Source organism: Brassica napus, chromosome C3 (assembly GCF_020379485.1).
Source record: "Brassica napus cultivar Da-Ae chromosome C3, Da-Ae, whole genome shotgun sequence".
NCBI lineage: Eukaryota > Viridiplantae > Streptophyta > Magnoliopsida > Brassicales > Brassicaceae > Brassica > Brassica napus.
In genome coordinates, this window is record NC_063446.1 from 44,592,186 (window position 1) to 44,613,960 (window position 21,775).

The 21,775-nt window shown below is 33.7% G+C and overlaps 2 protein-coding genes and 2 pseudogenes across 5 annotated transcripts; 1 reads left to right on the forward strand and 3 right to left on the reverse strand.

The window, feature by feature from the left end:
* The first annotated feature begins 158 nt into the window (after nucleotides 1-158).
* On the forward strand, nucleotides 159-1,668 carry BNAC03G53510D. Of its 4 annotated transcripts, none has more exons than XM_013817389.3 (7): nucleotides 159-318; nucleotides 408-517; nucleotides 584-666; nucleotides 746-867; nucleotides 941-1,099; nucleotides 1,189-1,282; nucleotides 1,359-1,668. In XM_013817389.3, exons 1-7 carry the CDS (start codon nucleotides 294-296, stop codon nucleotides 1,546-1,548), a joined length of 783 nt encoding a protein of 260 aa, XP_013672843.1. In that variant the 5' UTR covers nucleotides 159-293; the 3' UTR covers nucleotides 1,549-1,668. The 4 variants fall into 4 exon arrangements, with proteins under 4 accessions (XP_013672843.1, XP_013672841.1, XP_013672840.1 ...); XM_013817387.3 differs by having other exon boundaries at nucleotides 200-361; nucleotides 433-517; nucleotides 1,346-1,668; XM_013817386.3 differs by having other exon boundaries at nucleotides 213-361; nucleotides 433-517.
* A 1,193-nt stretch (nucleotides 1,669-2,861) lies between these two features.
* On the reverse strand, nucleotides 2,862-5,498 carry LOC106374004 (annotated as a pseudogene).
* A 4,953-nt stretch (nucleotides 5,499-10,451) lies between these two features.
* On the reverse strand, nucleotides 10,452-11,910 carry LOC125583945 (probable LRR receptor-like serine/threonine-protein kinase At3g47570). Its single transcript, XM_048751566.1, has one exon. The coding sequence runs from the start codon at nucleotides 11,402-11,404 to the stop codon at nucleotides 10,934-10,936; it is 471 nt and encodes a 156-aa protein (XP_048607523.1). The 5' UTR covers nucleotides 11,405-11,910; the 3' UTR covers nucleotides 10,452-10,933.
* Nucleotides 11,911-13,801: 1,891 nt separating this feature from the next.
* On the reverse strand, nucleotides 13,802-15,773 carry LOC106377204 (annotated as a pseudogene).
* Between the last annotated feature and the right edge of the window lie 6,002 nt (nucleotides 15,774-21,775).

The following is a 21,775-nucleotide window of genomic DNA, read 5'->3' on the forward strand; positions in this document are numbered from 1 at the left end:
ACTATAATGTAGATAAACACAAGAGTAGATAGGCGCCAGTATGATCCTGCGATGGGCTTGGCCCGTCTTGCTACACGGACTTATAAATGGGTCGATCACTAAATGGTTTATACTAACATTTAGTTATTTTTACTAGAGCCAAATTTCTCTAACTTTTATTTTGCACACCCACCCCCCACCCACCCATTCTCTGAATTACAAATTATAAAGTCGCCCCTTTTCCCAGAAGATTATCTTTCTCCAACGCTCGCCTTCCCGTCAAGAAGAGTCAAAACTCCTGCAAGAATTTGAGAATGGACTCGTCTGAGAAAAGTTCGGGTATCACAAGAATGGTGCCTATCGCGATTTTTCTCAGCTTATTGTAAGATTCTGACTGCTAGATACTCTGTTCTTGTGTCTGGTTTCAGCTCAGAGTATCGTGATTCCGAACAGACACAACGAGAAGCTCGTGGGTCTGCTTCACGAAACGGGGTCAAGAGAAGTTGTGATCTTGTGCCATGGGTTTCAATCCAACAAGGTCAGTCTTCTCTGAAACTTGGTCAATGAGCGAATCTTGATAGACTCATCAAATCTTGATATGCAGGACAACCAAACTATGAACAATGTGGCTGCTACTTTAGAGAAAGAAGGCATCACTGCTTTCCGTTTTGATTTCTCTGGGAATGGGTATATGTTTCTCTCTTTCTTGCTTTGATTTGATGTTTTGGGAGCTGTTGCTGCGCCTTCACGGTTGTTGTTGCTGCAGAGAGAGTGAAGGCAGTTTCTATTATGGTAACTATAACCATGAAGCTGATGATCTACGTTCTGTTTTCCAACACTTCTCTGACATGGACCGTGTGGTTCCTGTTGTTCTCGGCCACAGTAAAGGTAACTAGATCCCTTTTCCATCTTTTGCCTTGACCAACATGGATACTCTTTAAACTTATTTTGGAATGCATAGGAGGTGATGTGGTGCTCCTTTATGCCTCCAAGTATCACGATATCCGCAATGTAATCAATCTCTCTGGACGTTATGATCTGAAGAAAGGCATTACAGAGCGTCTTGGGGAAGATTTTTTGGAAACAATTAAGCAACAAGGGTTCATCGATGTTAAAGATGGTATTGTTATTCATCTTTTGGTTTTACTGCACTGTTTCTGATCAAAACACTCTAGTGTCTCTATCAATGTGTTGGTGCGTGCTTTACAGGAAAATCAGGGTACCGTGTTACTGAGGAGAGCTTAATGGAGCGGTTGAGCACTGATATGCATGAAGCTTGCCTCAACATTGACAAAGAATGCAGGTTCATTTCTCTTACTCGTATTGGGATGATGTTGGGGTATAACTACAAACCATGATTGATTAGGTTGCAATGGCAGGGTTTTGACGGTTCATGGATCGGATGATGTGGTAATACCCGTGGAAGATGCCAACGAGTTTGCAAAGATCATTCCGAACCACAAGCTGGAGATTGTGGAGGGAGCTGATCATTGTTATACCAAACATCAAAGCCAGTTGGTTGCAACAGTTACTGAGTTCATTAAGACAGTCATTCTGAAGAACAACTAGTCCTTTATTTTTTGTTTCTTTGAGAAAATGTTCAGGTTACATACTCCATTTTCTACACTTGGTCGGCTGTTTGGTTTGGGTTTAAGAAATAATAGTAATCAAAATACATTTCTTCACTGATACGGTAAAACTAAAAGTCATCTTATAACATTTCGAAAGTGAATTTTATTGAAACAATAGCATAAGCCAAGTAGTAACCGTTGCTTTCTATATCAAACTCTGTTAAGTTGTTATTAGAATCCCACATTGAACCGGTAAGGTGTGAGTTTAAAACCCATCAAATTTATCATTTCAAGCGTCAGATAACATGACTAGACAGATCAGCAAGAGAAACTCTTTACAAGTTTCACTGCAAAACTAACAGAGAATGCTCACTACTAGTCTCTTAACTGCAAAGTTAAACAAAAAGATCCAAAATGTTCACCCAAGAAAAGAAATACATACACACTGAAAGAGAAACATTGGATTACATGATTTGAGAGTGTCATAACATTCATCTATGGTTTGCAAATAAGTAATAACATAGCATACTTTAACAATACCCGCAAGCAGAGGCGGAGGCAAAGAAGAGTATGTGGGGTCACATGAACCCACTAAATTTTGGGAAAAAAAAAATTTAGTGTATAATTTTATTTTTGTTGTGAATTAATAGAAAGAGATAATTGGTTGTTCTTATTATTACTAGATCCTTTTTCCGCGCTACGCGCGGATAATATATTTAAATTTGTTACATTTATCATTTTTATTTGTATGTGAATTTTTGTATATTAAATTATATATAACTAATTTTTAAATTTGATTTTTTTATATATTTTTAGTTTGAAATAAGTATTTATATTATATGTAACACAATTAACTAATAAAATATGAAGAATCAAGTCCGAGATTTTAGAGTTATGTAAAAAAATTATAATTATGTATAGAACATAAATTATCTTAGTTTAAAAGATCGGAATCTCATCTCGAATAAATTCACGAAAAGAAAAAGTACTCCAATAACCTACTTAAAATATAAAACCCACTTTTAAAAAAAAAACGTACTTAATAATATATTTTTACGTGTAATAGTTGAAAACTGACAATTGAATATCGATCTAAAATATAATTTTAATATATCCAATGGTAAAATATTAATTCTAATAAACAAATTTTGAATTTTGTAATATTACATGAATTAGAAGTCTTTAAAATCTAAAATCTATTTTATTAACATAATATATTTTTTATTCATTTATTATTTTGACGTTACAAAATATTGCTTTAGTTTTATTTGTATATTATTTTTTTAATAATTTAGTTTCTTTTTAAGTAATTTTAAAATTATCAAGAAATATAATATATTTAAAATTATTTATTTAAATATATCCAAATATGATGTCTCATTTTTACGTGTGTTTGCGTTGATCATATTTAATTTATAGTTTGTATATAAGCCACACTATACAAACAAAAGCACAAAATAAATTTCATACACGTTGTTGTTGCTTTACCTCTATGTATAGATGTGATGCCGTATTTGTGTAGTTAGCGTTTTGCCGTGGTTACAAATTTTCTAAGATTTGTATTGTAATATGGTTGAGATGTAGTGATGAACTGTTCTAATTTTTAGCGGTTGGTGATGTATATGTTGTGTGCGTAGAGTGTATTTAACATTGTTGGAGATTTTTCTAAAAGAAAAATAATGATTATATTCCTAACTTAAGATTTTTTTGTTTTTTGTTGTAATTTTTAATTGGTGATATCATATTTATAAAGTGAATAGCGTTTGTTGAAGTTTAACTGGCTAAAAATGTAGCGAAAAAAAGTATTTTTGTGTAAAACAAAATTGTATTGGATAGATCATAGTTAGACATAATGATTGTAACTCAACATCAACAATTTTACTTTATTATTAAAATATATAATCTTCTATGTCGGACACATGATATATCAAAGCATTCATAAATTAGAAAACATATCTAATTTTATAATTTGATGAGTTTTTAATTTTAAAGAAAGAAACTTGGAGAATGTTTCAAATAATATAGCTTTGTAAATTCTCTGTAGATAATCAAAAACATTTTTCAAGATTCTTTATCGATTTCCCGTTTATAACGGCCATTGTTACCAGAGGATCTTATTTGAGATAACACACTCAGGCTCTTGGGCTTATGGAGGACAATGTGATGTCCTGAAAAACCTTGAGCCTCTTCTTGTCCAACACTTTCGTCTCTGTCCCCAAAACAGCCATGATTACCGCTTCTTCAAACTCCTTGCTGTCTGGTAATCCAGAGTCTATCGCTTTCTTCTCTTTCGTGTTTGTCTCTCCCTCATTACAACCACCAAAACTCAACATTCCCATGGTTTGACTCGACGATCTTGTCATCTTCAGCTTTTCTTTATTGTTGATCAACTTCGAACAGAAGAACGGTTTTGCATCAACCCTTAATGGGTTGTTTAGTACTACATTCGCATTCACATTGGTTTTCACGTTCTCGTCACCGTACCCACCATTGCTCAAATCCGGCTTTGCTTTAGGCTTCACGCTCTGTTCTCTACAAGGCTGAGGCAGCCATATAGAGGAAGAACCAAACATGGTGTCGAAAAGCCTTCTCTGCTCAACCTTATCATCCCCTCCTCTTCTCATCATCTCGGAGCCAAGATCGTTATAAGCATCTGATGCGCTCTCTCGTAAGCTTTTAAATGCGAATCCACTTTTCTAGGACCATCCACGACCGCTGGCTTCACAAGCCGTAACGTCTCTTTGGCTTCATTGATCCTGCCTTGCTTCATAAGACAGATTCTGAGGTTACACATCTTGTTGTTGTCAGGTGCGATAGATAGAGCTCTCCTGTAGGCGTCTTCAGCTTCCACGAAGTTGTCTTTTTGCATCAAAGCCCATCCTAAGTTCCCCAGTAGCCGAGATGCTTCTTTCTCAAACGAGACTTGAAACTTCTTCCCCTGAGATCCAACGGTTTTGGTTTGTTTGCCTGTTAAAGGCGAGTCCTTTATGTATCAAGAAGAGTTTGTGTTTCAACAGTGCAATCTCGTCATCTTTCTCCCACATCTCTGTAAACAAAAATAATACACAACGGTTCAGTAAAAACTCAAGAATTGCATAAGGAAACAAAGAAAAAATAGAGAATGTTCTGTTTTTTTTGTAAAGTGAGTACCTTGTAGAGATCTAAGAGGATGTTGTCAAGCGATTCATGTGCTTGATCTGAACACCAGACTCTAAGAGACTTAATAGCTTCGATAGCTTCTTCTGCCGATCTTGTTGCTTCATCACCATAGCCATATCTTTCAGAACACTGTCAACTCTGTCTCCGGCGTTAATGGCGGACCAGAACAGTGGAATTGTTCTCTCGGGATCCTTCTCTACCAACTGAATCCAATAATCAATCGCAAAAACAACCAATCAGATGAAAAGTTATGATTCCAAGATCTGAAAGAAAGGATGAGACTTTTAATCACCTGAACGTTTTTGGCTCTGATGTAAGGACTGTCTCTGATGGGAACCTTGTGGATGACATGGAATTATTCAGATCGTGTGCGGGAGAGATCTAGTGGCTTTGCGGGAGAACAGGGAGCAGATTTGGTAGGTCTGAATACATATTTCGTTATCTTTGCAGTGAATGGGGAGACGAAGAAGAAGACGACAAATGAATCTCTGCATCAGATTTTATAAGAATAATCAGAATAGGATGAAAGCAAAACCTGGAAACGAATCGTTGATTGGATGAAAGCAAATCCCTTTGGATCCAAAGGTATTTCCACACCAGTATTGAATATGATCATTGATTGAGAAGGTAACACAAAAACAAAAGACAGAGATCGGAGAAGACGAAGTGGAAGAGTCGGGAGAGGCTGGCCAAGCTTGAAGACAAAGAAGCAGGTTTGTCTAGATGGGCTAGGTGGGCCAATAAAATTTTTAACAGATCCAATAAGAAAGCCATCTCTATTTCAGCCATGGTGACGTTGCAAAAAAACAGCTCCTCATTGGACGATTTTTTATGCTGACGTGGACAGTCTATCTGAGGCTCTTATTCCCCTTTTATTACTTGTTTGATTCCATAGACAACAATACATATATATATATAGGAATACAATATTAAGGTTTATAACCTCTATAACATGGGCTTATGGGCCTATATGGACATCCATAAAATAGTTCATAACACTCCCCCTTGGATGTCCATTATACAAAATAAATCCTAATGCATATAAGATGATGTCTCATTAAAAACCTTACCACGAAAATCCAGTGGGAAAAACCGTGGGGAAAGAAAAAAGAGTGCAGCGCGCATCTCCTCCTGATGAGAACATAACTTGAGATATCTGATAGGACACAATCCAATGTGATGAATTAACTCCTTCTTCTTGGGGTTGGACCGGTTTACTTCTCTTGGCAGATTTGACACTCCTCACTTATCTTGAATATCTTGGTGACCGTAGGACAAAATGACTTTAAACCACTTGGAAATCTAAGCTAACATCCATGTCTAACTTTAGGCACCGATGTGGCTCTGTTAAGATGGAAATATCGAGCAGTATTTTGAATATCATACGATATTAGGTATTCTGAGACAGCTTGTACATGTCCCACGAAAACAGACATATCTCGAGTTCTATCATGGAGAATGACTTGATTCAAATTGGAGATGAAAATAGATTCAAAGATATTTCTCTGGACACCAATTTAATAGTTTAATTCCATCTAAAAGGTCTCCTTTTATTGGAAAACTTTTGACCTTCGATTCTGTCTCAAGAATGGAATGTGTTCATACATTGATTCTTCTTCAAGTATGATTGATCTATCTCATTTTCTCCTGCTTCTTAAATCTCGAAAAATACTTTGGAAGATTGATGACATTCCTCTTTAGGTGTCTATCATTAGCGTGTTATTTGTTGCCTCGTTAAAACCTTGACATGGAAAACCTTGTGGGACAAAACCAATGATAAGGAAAAAGAGTACAACCACACGCATCATCATATTGTGTGAATTACTCTTTGGCATTGTGTGAATTAATGCTGCTGCATCTACGTAAGAACATTAGCTATAAGATGTTCATAATGTATATCCACATGCATAAAATAATCATCAAAGGCTTGTGAATTCACCAGTATTACTACTTAGTCTCGCAAACATCAGGCTGCAGATCTATGACAAGGATACATACGAACTTCATGTCGATGCATTAATTATAAACATATGGTGGATGATCAGTCCACCAGTGGGTGATCAAGCCCACAAACATCTCCTTGTATAAATAGATTCCAAATCTATTTGACTAGTGAAAACCGTATTCTTATATTGCCTTGTAAGCAAGCAGCATATAGCAAATCATTCGTAAGAATCTTATAGTTCTTCAACAAATGTCTATATGATTATCTTTCGCATCATTACTAAACCAGAATGGCATAACCGGTTTGCCAAACATTACACTTTCAGTAAACTTCTTGTTTACTATTACATTTATCTCCATTTTCTAATCATTGTGTAGTACAATACAATAGTGCTTTGGTGATACTTCTGATTGAAGGTATTCAACATTTCTCTTTACTTATTTTCTCAACATTGTTAGATTCTAAATCTCTTGGTTATTTATAAATGACTCCTCAAGTCTATTTCCAGTGTGGACATACTTTTGGATGTTTCACTTACTAAGGATGTGGGATTCTCTAAATCTCCACCTCGAATTGATAATACTATCGGTTTACCTTAAGAAGATTCATTAGTCTCAATTTGAGTGGAAACATAATCTTCTAGAAATTTCTATTATTATATAAAATGTGAGATTCTTTAAATTTTCCCCTCGAGATGATACTACTAAAAGTTTATCAATCTCGAATGAATCTAATTTTTGAATCAACAACATACCCTACTTGGGTTATGCATTCATTCTCATATCCTTTTAAATTTTGAGACTTAGAATATAATGCAATAAGGACTTTAAATTGCGTTCTTATGTACAATAATATTATGTACTCTTCTGAAGCATTCATATATATGATTCTATAAGGTTTTAATACCTTGTATTGTACTCACAATAATTTTTTTCGTCTTTAGATGATTGAATCATGATTGGAAAAGAAAACTCTTTGGATCTTGACCTTATTTATATCCACATTCACGTCTAAAACCATTTTTATATCCACTTTCTTAACTACTGTTGATTTTCTCCCTCAATATAAAATATCATATTCTCCTCAAGAAAATGATTATAATCAACTAGACGTGATTTATCATCTTACATCACCAGCTCAATATTTTTTCTCAGTCTCAAAGAGACAAATATAGTTATAAACTTAGATATATTTACATACTCTATGTCTTGTAATCTTTAGATGCAAAATAAATAATGAGCTTTAGGTAATCACATTGAGGTGATGATATTTTTCTTTTAATTATTTTAAAGAATTTGTGGACTTTTTTTTTATGGTCAAGTCTTGTACAATGGTAATGAAATATAATATGTATATAAGCAAGATTCTATGATAATGACATTATCATGAGTACCTTACTATGTGTTAAAATAAATAATATTTTCACAGTTATGATCATATATACTAGTTTATAACTATCATGCTTTTATTTTACGAGCCAATATTCAATTCTCCAAACAATAACTAGATGACGTATACCAATTTTTTTTTTCATGCACCTTATTTTTTTTTATCGGTAACTAATTATGTATCGATATGAAACATAACATATAAATGGTACTTATCTCAGTAAGAAGAACTATGGTAGGAGATGAGACTGGAAGAACTACGGTCGGAGATCTGACATGGTTTGGTTAGAATCTCATACAAAATCTCATCTCTTATAATGAAAATAATCCTGAAATATTCAGATTTTCTCATGAAACATGGCTATTTATTCAATATTAGACATCAAATAGTGTAACCCCGTATAATTTCATGTCTAACGAGAAGCATTAATGTCAAATAACAGAACCAACATCTATAAAACAAACCAGCCATGAATCAAGTAAATAAATTATAATCAGAGCTTTATTAATTAACTACTTAAAGATGAGGTTCCACTAAACAAACGATTTATCACAAACCGTAACCAAACCAAACAATAAAAATAAGTTTGTGAGTATATAGTTTGGAGCCTAAGTCTTTTTTTTTTTAATTCTTAACTAACAAGCAAACGTAGTCTATAAATCCTTCTAGCGTACTAACATCAGTCTATCAGATAAATATATTGACAAATAGTAGAAAACAATACAATATGGTTATTTAAACTTATCTGTTTTGCGTTTGCGAAGGAGACATCGTCGGACTTGTCGTGAAATATCTATATTCTACATCTCGATCTTGATTAGATAGACCTACGTTGTTGTTGATCTATTCACATCCTCAAACAATTGTCAATCCAATTTAAACAAATGAACCAATAAAAATAATATATAGATCAAGCAACTATAATAACAAAATCAATGAAATATACAAATACGTTTTATAGAGCAAGAGGAATGATAACACGATCACTACTAAACCAACAATTGGCAAACTCTTAAAATATTGATTACGATAAGATATGATCTCTGAAGAAACGTGTCTTACTTGCTAACAATATTAAACAATGGATTCACGGTCAAGACTTTATCAGAATTTATAATATCATATTTGATAGAATCTATGGTCTATAACTCACATGATAAACCAATACTATCGATATCAAGCGGACATGCATAATCAACACTTTGCTCTTATATGATCGTATGGTAAAAGAATATAAAAATTAGCACTTATCTCGATTATAATGAAGATGAGGAGATCGGAGGTACGAGGAGATTGGAGGTACGACGAGTACGGATAGCCACGCCGGTTAAGACCGGTTAAGATCATTAGGGTTTTTTTTTTTTAAAAGTTTTGCTAACGGCTAGGATTTCGTGTTGGTAACGTGTTGTGAATTAAGAGAAAAAGAGAATTAGTTGTTCTTATTATTATTCCATAGACAACAATACATATATATAGGAATACAATATTAGGGTTTACAACATCTAGAACATGGGCTTATGCACTACAAGAAAACACGCAGCATTCTGACGGACATTCCGACGGATAATATTTTCGTCGGTTTTGTTTGACGACATTCCGACGAAATACCGACGAAACATATAATTTCATGTTCGTCGGCATTACGTCGGAAAATTCTGACGAAATACCGACGAAAGTCAGGTTGTCAGAAATATCCGACAAAATTCTGACAGAATATTATAATTTTGGGGTTTCGATAGGGATTTGAAGTTCTTCGGAATTCCATCGAAATATTCCGACGGAAATCCGACGGGTTTTTGACTTTCATCAGAATTTTCCACGACGAAACAGATTTTAGATTTGCAAAGCTATTATAAATGTATAATTTGATACTTAAAATATCCAAATAACACATATATAAATTTATAATATGAAATTAGTTCACACCGTTAAAGTTTTTCATATAAAAAAATTATTTACGTATACATATCAACGTATTCGTAACATCCTCCAATAACACTTATATACTTATACAAACATATTACGGTAATATAAGAGTAGATTTTGATTTTGTATAATATCGAGTGAAACAAGTAATTATTTTAGTTTAAACTCTTATAAATCATTTACATACTATCAAAGATTTCTATGTGATCATTAGACTGTTGTTTTGAAACCGCAAATTCTTATTTCTCTAAATTCCGTCGGAAATCCGTCGAAAATTCCGACCAAATTCCGACGGAAAATACCGATGAAATTCCGACGGACTCTAACCCCGACCAATCAAAAGACATGCAGAAACTCATAGTTTCTCGAGGCTTCCTTTGGTGATATTCTCGAAACATTCTGACGGAATTCCGACGAAATAAATGTGATGAACAGGTTTCTTCAGAATTTCGTCGGACTTTTTCACTTTACCCGGAAGAAAATTTGCGAAATTTATTTGATTAACCGCTTAAAATAGAACCGACCGAATTCTGACGGAAACTGTCTGTCGGTTTATTTTTAATACATAAGCCGACCCTTCTTCTTCTTCCTCATTTTTTCTCTTCTCCTCTGCAATCTTTGCGGTCTTACTCCTCTCTCTCTCTCTCTCACAAATCTGTGACTCCGACCCCAAATCCTCCAAATCCTCCAAATCTCTTCCCCAATCATGTAAGTCATCTAAACCCTTCTTTAGTCATCGATTTGTCTGCAACGTCCAATACTCTTTCAGTTCCGGCAATGCCGACTTAGTGTAGCTGTGGAGGCTAATGTTTCCCCCAAATAACTCATTGGTTGGTCGTTTTCTAGTGAACATTTCCAAAACAAAGCTATACACATCACCATGTATTGATGGTTGTCTTCCCAATCCATATTCTGCACCATAATTCACATAAACAAAATTATACTAGTATTAATTATGTAAACATTATAGTTGTGCAATGCCTTTACTTGGTGCGGCATAACCAATGGTTCCTCTGACACCGGCCGAGCTGAGTTCAATGAGGATTGACTCTTGGTCGAATTTTTGGAGGAGGTGAGCTAGACCAAAATCACTAACATGGGCGACTAGATCAATGTCAAGAAGGATGTTGCCCGGCTTAAGATCACAGTGAGCTATAGGTTCATGACAATGAACATGGAGATAGTCCAAAACAGAAACAACATCTATGGCAATGTTAAGTCTTTCAAGAAGTGTCAATGTTCTTGAGGGCCTGTGAATCGCTTCCGCTTTCTCCGGGTGCAGCCATATATCTAAGCTTCCATTAGGCATAAACTCATAAACGAGAGCTCTGAATTCGTTTCCTTGAAAATCAAGACTCGAACAAGCCGTCAACAGTTTCACAAGATTACGGTGCCTTATGTCCTTCAATGACCATTCTGCCATAAAGCTCTCCATGGCTCAACGTTTCTGCAGATTTAGAACTTTCACTGCAACAATATTGTTCTCTGCAGGGAGCACTGCTTTAAACACAGTACAAAACTGCCTGACCCAATCAAGTTACTCGGAGAGAAGCCATTTGTTGCATTTCGAATATCTCCATAACTTACTATCTAGCTTCCACAGTTGACGACAAAGTTTTGAATTCATGGACCACAATGATGAGCTGTGTGGTGTTTTTATTGCTTATAAAATCGCAAGTAATGCCCAACCAATTTGAAACAACGGCTGCAAGTTCATATGTGGTACCAACTCCTATCCGAGCATGTTTTCTTTACAAGATCATATCCAATTAGGCCCTTTGCTATGGGTGGGCATAATAGCTTTGTATTGGAAATTTTTTGCGTTATTTTTAGGGAAATTGCCAAAAATATTATTTTCAAAGTACCACTTTTCATATTTATACTAACCATTTTTACCTTCATCTTTAATGAAAGGTAAAAGACATTTATAACATTTTGATTACCTTTGACAAAAAAAATATATGGTTAAATAATCTAAACTTAAAACATCAACTTTAAACCATAAATCATCAATTCTAAACCCTAAACCATGAAACATCAATTCTACACCCTAAACCCCGAAACATCAACTCTAAACCCTAAACCCTAAAACTTCAAATCTAAACCCTAAAACTTCAACTCTAAACCCTAAACGTAAACCCTAAACCCTAAATCTAAACTTAAAACATCAACTTCAAACCCTAAATCATCAACTCTAAACCCTAAACCATGAAACATCAACTCTAAACCCTAAACCCTGAAACATCAACTCTAAACCCTAAACCCTAAACCCTAAACCTTCAAATCAAAACCCTAAAACATCAACTCTAAACCGTAAATGTAAACTCTAAACCCTAAACTTTATATTTCTCTGAAATTCGAACCCTAAACCCTAAAACCCTAAACCTTCAAATCTAAACCCTAAAACATCAACTCTAAACCCTAAAACGTAAACCCTAAACCCTAAATCTTCAAATCTAAACCCTAAAACATCAACTCTAGAGTTTTAGGGTTTAGGGTTTAGGATTTAAGGTTTAGAGTTGAAGGTTTAGGGTTTAGGGTTTAGAGTTGATGTTTTAGGGTTTAGGGTTAATTTTTTAGGGTTTAGGGTTTAGAGTTTACTTTTTAGGGTTTAGGGTTTAGTGTTGACAGTTTAGGGTTTAGTGTTGATGGTTTAGGGTTTAGAGTTGAAGTTTAGGGTTTAAGTTTTAAAGTTGATGTTTTAAGGTTTAGAGTTGAAGGTTTAGGGTTTAGGGTTTAGAGTTGATGTTTCGGGGTTTAGGGTTTAGAGTTGATTTTTCGGGGTTTAGGGTTTATTTCAAAAAAAAAAAGGGTTTAGGATTGATGGTTTATGGTTTAGGGTTTGTATTTCAAAAAAATAGGGTTTAAGATTGATGGTTTAGGGTTTAGAGGTGAATTTTATGGTTTAGGGTTTCAATTTTGAAATAGTATAGTTCAGAAAAAAATTTTAAAAATTATTTTTTATATTTTTAGATTTTTATTTATTTAAATATTTATTTATTATATATATAAAGAACATGGGCATAAGAGTATTTTGCCACTTAATGAAAAATGTATTTTTAAAAATATTCTTTTATTGAAGGAAAAAATAAAAAGTGGTAGCATGAAAGTGGTAAACACGTAATTTTCCCTTATTTTTATGTTTAGATCTTTTGATACAAGTAATTACTTAATATTATGCATAGTTTTGAAAAAAAAACATTTAATCAATTCTTCTTATAAGTTTTGCATTTGATTGGAAATTACTATTCTACATACGGTCATAATACATGTACTAAGAACGATGCCTAAAGCAGTGATTTAAACTATAAAACAACTAGATTAAACAAATATCATTGGCATGATGATCAACGGTTAAGTGAGGAATGAGGATGAAATAAACATGCTTACCTTCTGAAAGCAGTAAGAAAGAAGTCAAGAAACGTGCACATCTATGGTATTTTTTGGCACGTTCTTCCATGGAGTCATATACGGTTTGGTCATCACGATCAAATAGGGGCGGGCATTTCTATTTAGTTACGGGTTTGGTTTGGGTTCAGTTTATTTTAGTGTAAGAAAACTGAAACCAAAGTAAACTCAAATTAGTTCGGTTGGTTTATATTCGATTTGGTTTGTGTTTAGTTTAGTTTTCATTCGGATTGGTTTATGTTCGGTTTAATATGATTTTGCTTGTGTATGTTTAGGTCAATCAAGTTGATTTTTAGTTTTGTACTCGTTGTGACGAGCAATTATTATTTGTATACTTTGAGAAGTCATATGAAGTTTTAGCATACTACATCTAAATCTTGAGTGTGCCATTTAATCAAAATTTGTTTACTTTTTCTCACCGATCTGAAGAAATTATTAGAAGAAAGATAATCATAAGACTGTACATGAGAGCTCTGTGACAACATTTAGGAGTAGAGAAGTAACACAAACATACGGGACGTTCATACAACCAAGTTGAGAGTTCGTTTGTCTTAATAGTCTTACCGGAGAATCAATTGCCTTGAAAGATCAGACAGGTGTTTGGTTGGGTATCGGCGGCTGTTCTGGCACTACAACAAAGTGCAGTCCCCTGCGTTGAGGCACACCACCGTGTATCATGAAAGCAACTTCCGCCGCAGCTAAAGCTGCTTCCTGATGTCATAGAAACAAAAGCAGTGCATTGTCTTGTCTGTTAGATGAAGCATTTTTACAAATTTTTATACGGATTATTTTTCAATGTTCATCAAACCTGTCTTTGCCTCCGACGTTGGAGTATACCGATGGCCCATGCCATGATGTAACATGGGAGGAGAAAACCAGCAGCACGAAGAAGGAAAAGCTGTTCAAAACCAGAGAGAGAGAGAAAAACCAAAACGAGAAGAATCAACACAAAACATGGACAAGAAACTCAAAGAAGTGTATTCAGAGAGTAAGCAAGTAAAAGATGGTCATACCGAGAAGAAGGCTGTTGGGTCGTCCTCGTCATCTGGGTTAGTTGTGAGGTTCAGCGCGTCTCGTAACAGTAAAAGTGCCATTAGCTGCCATAACAGACGTAGAGTTGCAGGCATTATTAGTATTGGGTATTACAGTTGAAGAATGTAAGAGATTAGGCTCTCCCTCTCAAGATAATGGAGAAGCTTACGATGAGAGCAGCAGAGCGGCAAAAGGCAGCTCCGCTAGAGTTAGACTCAGAGTACTCGTCATAGTCAGCTTCCAGGAAATGGCGTTCTGCTGCGGCCATTGCCAGAATGCGTGGGTCACTCAAGTCCAAGGGAACTCCATTCTCCCAGTTGTCACTGCATGATGCGTTTTTAAATAACAAGAAGACTTTATCTTTCTCATGTTGTAGTTACCAATTAAAAGAAAACAAGCATTCAGAATGTTACATGCATAGATAATGTTAGTTATTGGTATCAATCACAACAATCCTAGTACAAAATCACCATAGATTCAGAAACTATACATACCCGATGTGAATTATTGTTTCATCAGGAGGGGGAGGGGGAGGTGGAGGCGCTGTATATCCAGGTTGATAAGCCTGTTTAAGAAAAGACAAAAAGGGGATATTTTTACAAGTGGTAATTGGCAAAATCTCTTGTAGATAAGTACTCTTGGAGTGGTGAGTAAGATAGTAATTACAACAGTGTTACAGAAATGAAAAAGTGAAACTCATTGCGTCATCAGAGGGTGCTTAGTTTTGCAGTTGTGGTACCCTAATAAAAGAGTTAGAATGACATAAAGAAAAAAAAATGCAACAATTAGCAAGACACGGATAGAGCAGCGTAATCACAAACTGATTCGTTTCACCATTTGTGAAAGCATAGCAGCTATCTACGAAGCCTAGGTTGGTTTTATTGTCACACAAAAATACAGATTTTAGCAGATTATTGGTTACCTGGTGGCATATTTCGCAAGTTATGTCGCCTTTCTCATTACACCAACGCTGAACACACTTGCGGTGGGCATACTGCGTACCCAAGAAAGTTTTTTAAAAAAAAAAGAAAAAAAAGAAAAGAGAAATAAAACACAAAAAGAATCAAATTGTTTTCTTTTTCATTTTTAACCTTCAAACTGCCATTACAAGCACAAGGAGCCTCCAGGTTCTGAATGGTATCTTCCTCCTGGCAAATACGGCACTCAACAGATTGGAGATGTGGTTCCTCTTCCTCAACAGCATCTACTCCCTCAGATGAAGAAGCCAAGTCTGCGCCTTGAGGACGAGAAGTTTCTCCTGGAGAATCAGAATCTTTTTCTGATTCCAATTTTTATGAGACGATCCGTACATAAACTCAGATGATCGGACATACTTAAACTCAGCACCAATGATAGAACGTTATTGATCTGTAATAAAAAACCTCCACTACTTTTAAATCAAGAAACAAAAAAAAATATTCAAAAGCAGAGCATTTGATAACCTAAGAACATCACTAGAAATCCCAATTACAGGTAAAAGTTCCCAAAATATTGAAATACTTCGAAGCTTCCCAGAAATCAACAAATCTTAATCGGAAAATCCCCAAATTCTATAGAAATGATTCGATCTACAAACAGAAATCCAATCGCAGAAGACCGAATTGAGCAATAAACCATGTAGAAAGAGTAGAGATGTAGAATGATCGAAGGAATTGAACATTACCTAGAAATGATTCTGGAATAAAAGGAGAGACAGCTCTTTCGATATCTCCACCTTCAGCTCAAATGAATCTCTCTATTTGTTATGGGAGCGCGTGTGTATAATAAATATCTCATACGTGTATAGTCATTGAAAGAGGTTCGGTAACCGGAGCTTCCGAACTTGCTAAGATAACGTCCTTTTGTTAAATGGCTAGGCTAGTTAAGAACGGCGCTCTAAAATCTTAGTTAACCAAACGGTAACGGAAGTCCTTCTGTTGAAACCAATGTTTTTAAGTCCGACCCGAACACTGAACCGGACGACTTACTAGATTGCTTGGGTCACTGGATCGACCGCGGGTGAACCGCAGGTTAATAAATTAATTAATTTTATTATATAATAATATATCAGCTATGTAAATAAAAATATAGAAACTAAAGTTTAATATTTTGTAAATGTTTTTTAAGAAAGTAAAATAATAGTTTGGATATGTATATATTTTATGTTTAAAAAAATTTAGAAAATACTTAACTTTAGTTTTTATATTTTTATTTTCATTTGACATACAAAATATCAAAAAATAGTTTAAACTATTTAAATTTTTCTCTAACAAGGTAAGATGTATGACATCTAAAAAAATCAAGACATAAAATTTATAAATATTTAAATGTGTAATGTGAATAATAAATTAAACTTCAAATACAAAATAAACCAAAAGTAAAAGATCATTGTAATAAATTGTCAATAACGAAAATAAACTAACACCAAATCACATCAATTAATTTTGGTTCTTTCTACCATCGTTCATTTCATTTTCTTCAAGTGGCATAGTGAAATCTTCATCAAAATCTAAAAATTACAAATATAAAATTGAAAAGGGAAAACCTAACTTTTTTTTAATCATCACCAAATTTCTTAATTGGAAATTTATAATATAAAACATAATCTAAAAACATAATTAAAAACTAAAAAAAGAAGTTAAAGTTATTTATTGGTTCAACCGGTGGTTCAACCGGTATCAGGTCCCGGGTTTTACTGGGTTTTTATGGGTTTTTGCGGGTTTCTAAATATTGAGTTTTTCACAAAACCCAAACCGAATTTTTTTTGGGTCACCGGGTTTACCGGTTCAACCGCGGATCCGGGTCGGGTTTCAAAACACTGGTTGAAACTTTTTTTTGGGTCAAATTGAAACCTTCTTTTTGGTGGTAAGCATTTATGTTGGTAATCATATATATTCAAGGATTCTGGTTAGATTTTAAACTAAACTAGTTGATCATCGGCGGCCTGCGCAGGCTGAATTTTTATTAATAATACTAAATTTTATATTCTGATTTGTATAAACATTATTTTTATGGATTGGAAATGTATTTAAAACATTTTTTTTTGTTTCTTTGTATATAAAATTGTAGCATTTAGTTTGTTTACTATTTATTATCTATCTATTTATATACATATACTGATAATTTTGTTTAAGCATAATTATATAAATTAAAATTTAAAATTTTACTTTTAATTATTATATGAAACTTCATAATACATGTAAACTGCTACTATAATATTTTTAATATGTTTATTTTGCATTTTAGCTATATGCATAGTAATTAACTTGTTTTTTATATTTAGCAAAGTTTTACGATGAATGTGTAATTTTCAGTGACGGGGGCAGGATTTTGTTTTACTGAGGTCAATTTGTTAATTGCTATATTTTATTGGGGTCAATGTAATAAAGTTTCAGTATTTCATCAGATTTTAAAAGGAAAATACAAGTAAAATTATTATTTTTTTAGAAATTTCATATGGGTCATGTGACCCCCTGGTACAAGCTACCTCCGCCACTGTTCTTTTATTAAATATTTATTATGTGTAGATATGTATTTGAAATAGTTTTAGTTATTTTCATGAAAATATATATATATATATATATATATGATAGTATAATATTGAGAAAGTCCCAAAGATAGACTTTTTTAAGTTATTTTTACAAAAATAGTCTGCAAAGAAGAAAATGATCAAAATAGGTTTTATAAAAGAGTAAATATACACTTATACCTTTAGGATTAACTAATTTATACTTAGAGTTTAGAGTTTAAGGAATGAGGTCTAAAAGGTTTAAAAAAATAAAATATAAATATTAAAAATTTGAAAATAATAAATTTAAAAAAAATTAAAAAATCATTTTTGAATTTCAAAAAGAAAATTTGAAAAAAGTAAATTTTGAAAAAAATAAAATTTCGAAAGAAAAAAAAATAAAAAAGTTTGAATTTGAAAACATATCCTTCGAAACTATGAAAAAATATTTTATTTATATTTTATTTATTATTTATGTATATTTGTATAACTACCAATAAATGATAGAATAGTATTTTTCCTATTTAATGAAACTCTTTTAATTGTTTTCCTCCTTGAGTGCTCTTCCGTAAAAAAACTTAAAAATGTGTTATTTGAGAGAATTGTCCTATAAAATTTAGATATAAAATTTAATCTGAATAAATATTTTGATGAATATAAATAATATTTACTATTTTTTGTTAGATAATAGAAATATGAAAACATATATAACTAATTTAACTAATATTAAGTGATATTTTATATATTGAGATATAACATAAAGAATCTGAAATATTAGATTTATCTTCTGTTTGATCTAATTAACTATGATATATGGTAGTGAAGTTTGCATGAATGTTTAAAATAAATATGATTTTACTTTCTGAAAGTATATTAAATATTAGTTTATGTTAACATACAAAATATTTGTTTGTTTTGTAGCTGTACATGAAGATTTGTAACACTTTAAAAATGATATACCATGGATTTTACCAGTTTTCAGTTATATAAATGTTTTAGAGTTTTTGTAGGTTTATATATGTTTTGGAGAAATGTGATGAGTATGAGACATTTTGGAGATAAAGATGAAGAAACTCTTAGATGTTCATAAAACCATCCAGAGCCGACATTCAGAGTCACCCGTCGATCGACAAACACTTTTTTTCGTCGATCGACAGCGACGCGCGAGAGCGGGTCCACTTGGTCAAAGCCGACTTGAAGCCCAAGTTCCACATAATTACAAAACTACCCCTGGCCAACTTTAATCTAATATTTATGTGTGTTTACCATTATATTGGAAAACACATGCTTTCTTATTTTCTATTATTCACACCATACAGTTTTAGAGTTTTAGTAATTCCCTAAACTTTCCTTGTGTCCCTCTAATCACAGTGGCTATGAAGAGAAACACCACCATTTCTAGTCTATCAAGAGTTGCATCTTCCATTTGCATCAACTTTTCTTTGCCATCTTTGACTTTTACCATTTTATGTTTGCCAAGGTGCTTATCCACAAAGCTGTAACTTCTCAAATTTTTAAATGGGAACATAATTTATAACAAACCAAACTTCTTTATTTCCATTGTCAGTGCATACTGTACGAAGAAGCAACATCCACATGCCCATCTCCTCTTCTGTTTTTTTTCTTCATTTTTATGTGGATGATATGTTTCAATTGAGGATGATTCTCAAACCAACTCAGCTATCGCCCTCTTAGCTTCTTAATAATCTACGAATTATACTAGTACTCCTAAGTGTACGAGTTATACTAGTACTTCTACAAGTTCTACATATTCTACGAATTATATGAGTTCTCCAGATTATATGAGTATTGTGAGTCAAATTTAAACAAATCTAAGAATATATTATCAAGTTCTCAGAACAAACAACACTTTTGTGCTCTCATTTAAGACTATCATAGTGATATCACTCAAATTACTCAAGGAGTGACTTTTACTCTATCAAATAAGAGGTTCAGTCATAATACTTAGGGATCAAATCCGCAAAGAGCTATGGCACACAATAGATCCTAATCAGTTTATGATTAAGCTAGGCAAACAGAGTAAATTAATAAATAGTAGAAGTGAACAAGATGGTTGTTCAGTTGATTGATTGATTGGTTGAGGTTGTAAACAATTATGAGAAAGTAGCTAGATCTAGGGTTTCAGGTAATCAGGATAATTATGTCAATCCTAGAACTCGAATTCTAATGAAAAGTATTTCAGCTTCCGCGTGCGAATAAATCCTATTGACTAAGTCCAATATCTCAGCTGTCGCTTGTTGATACATATTGAATGTCGATCGATTTTATGAGATTAACGTCAATCAATGTTTCCTTAGGCAAACATTAACGAGTTGATCGATAGGTTCACTAGTTTTAACTAAATCTGTTGTCGCTTGTTTCTAGAAATCCTAGCTCAAGAGAATAAATTCAGGTAATAGACCATGCCGTTAAATATTAGGTTAAAGTCGCCCATGGCTATTTCTGTATTTGATGTGGAACTTGGGCTATAAGTCGACTCTGGACTGGGATAGCTACGAGTTTCTTCTAGATTCATCTCCAAAATGCTCAAAAATCACCACATATCTCCAAAACACTCTTGAACTTGTAAATATTTTAATAAGACTTCAAAACATAATAAATAGATTCTAAAACACTTATATACCATGGCTACAAACTGGTAAATTCCATGGTATATCGTATAGCAAAAAAAGCAGCACAAGCTTCATCTTCCTTTCTTTTGTGTACACACAAAATCTAAAGGTTTCTATTTTTATATTTTGATTCACACTGCCACAAAAACAAGGCATATTAAAAAGAACAAACAAAAAAAGTAAAGAGGAAGAAATCTTGTCCCTACTCTTGTCGTGTTAAACTCAACTACATGCATACAAGTTTTACAACTATTAAGAGTACTTCGAGTTCAATACTCTTGTCATCTACGAGTTCACTTTCAACAACCACATATCAAAATTCAGTCGCAAACCACATGTCATCAAAACCGTTTGTGCCTAAAATCCATACATGTCGATAAACTCAAAAATACACTCATAATTCACAAAATGAATGTGTCATTTAGGAATAAACACCAATAATCAACTAGATATCAAAATCAACTCCATATAGTCACACACCGTTGGTGACAGACTACTTGGCGATGAGATATGTGAACTGCTATCATTGATGTCCCCTTCATCTTTTGGGCTTGGAGGCGGAGGCAGAGAAGACGACAAATGAGAACCATTACCTCCAATTTGCTTTTCCTCTTCCAACGGTCGAGGATTAGGCTTAATTTTGTTATGACGCGAGGGCATTGTCGTTTCTATGTCTGATAAAGCAAATCCAACCTGAAAATCATTTTCTTGAATTCCCAAATCGAAAACCCTAATTGCCAAATCAAAATTCCTAATTCCTAAATCATACTGAGGTCTTTTACCTTGACTAGAAAATAGTAGAAAATAAGAGATGTTATAAACCAAATGATGATCGACCATGAACCAGCCCGTACTGCAGGCCCAATTCGGGACATGATAAAGACAACCAGAAACTATGTGTTTATCTAGTATATATTCCATGTATATCTGTAACATAGTGTTTATCCTTATCCTTATCTTGTTAGGATAAACATGACTTTATGACGGTCTAATACCTTGTATATATATGGACCTTCTGGTCGACAGTAATGATAACAGAAGTATTTCCCCAACACTTCATTTACAACACGTTATCAGCACGACGTTGCTCTCATAAACCCTAACCCTAAAAACCAGAAATAAATCCGAGCAGTAAAAACCCTAATTCCCGACAAACTTCAAACAACTCTATCCCTCAACTCCGGTGGATCCAGACGACGAGCCAGATACCAAATTAAATCTCTTGACGAGATGAAGCCAACGCCGC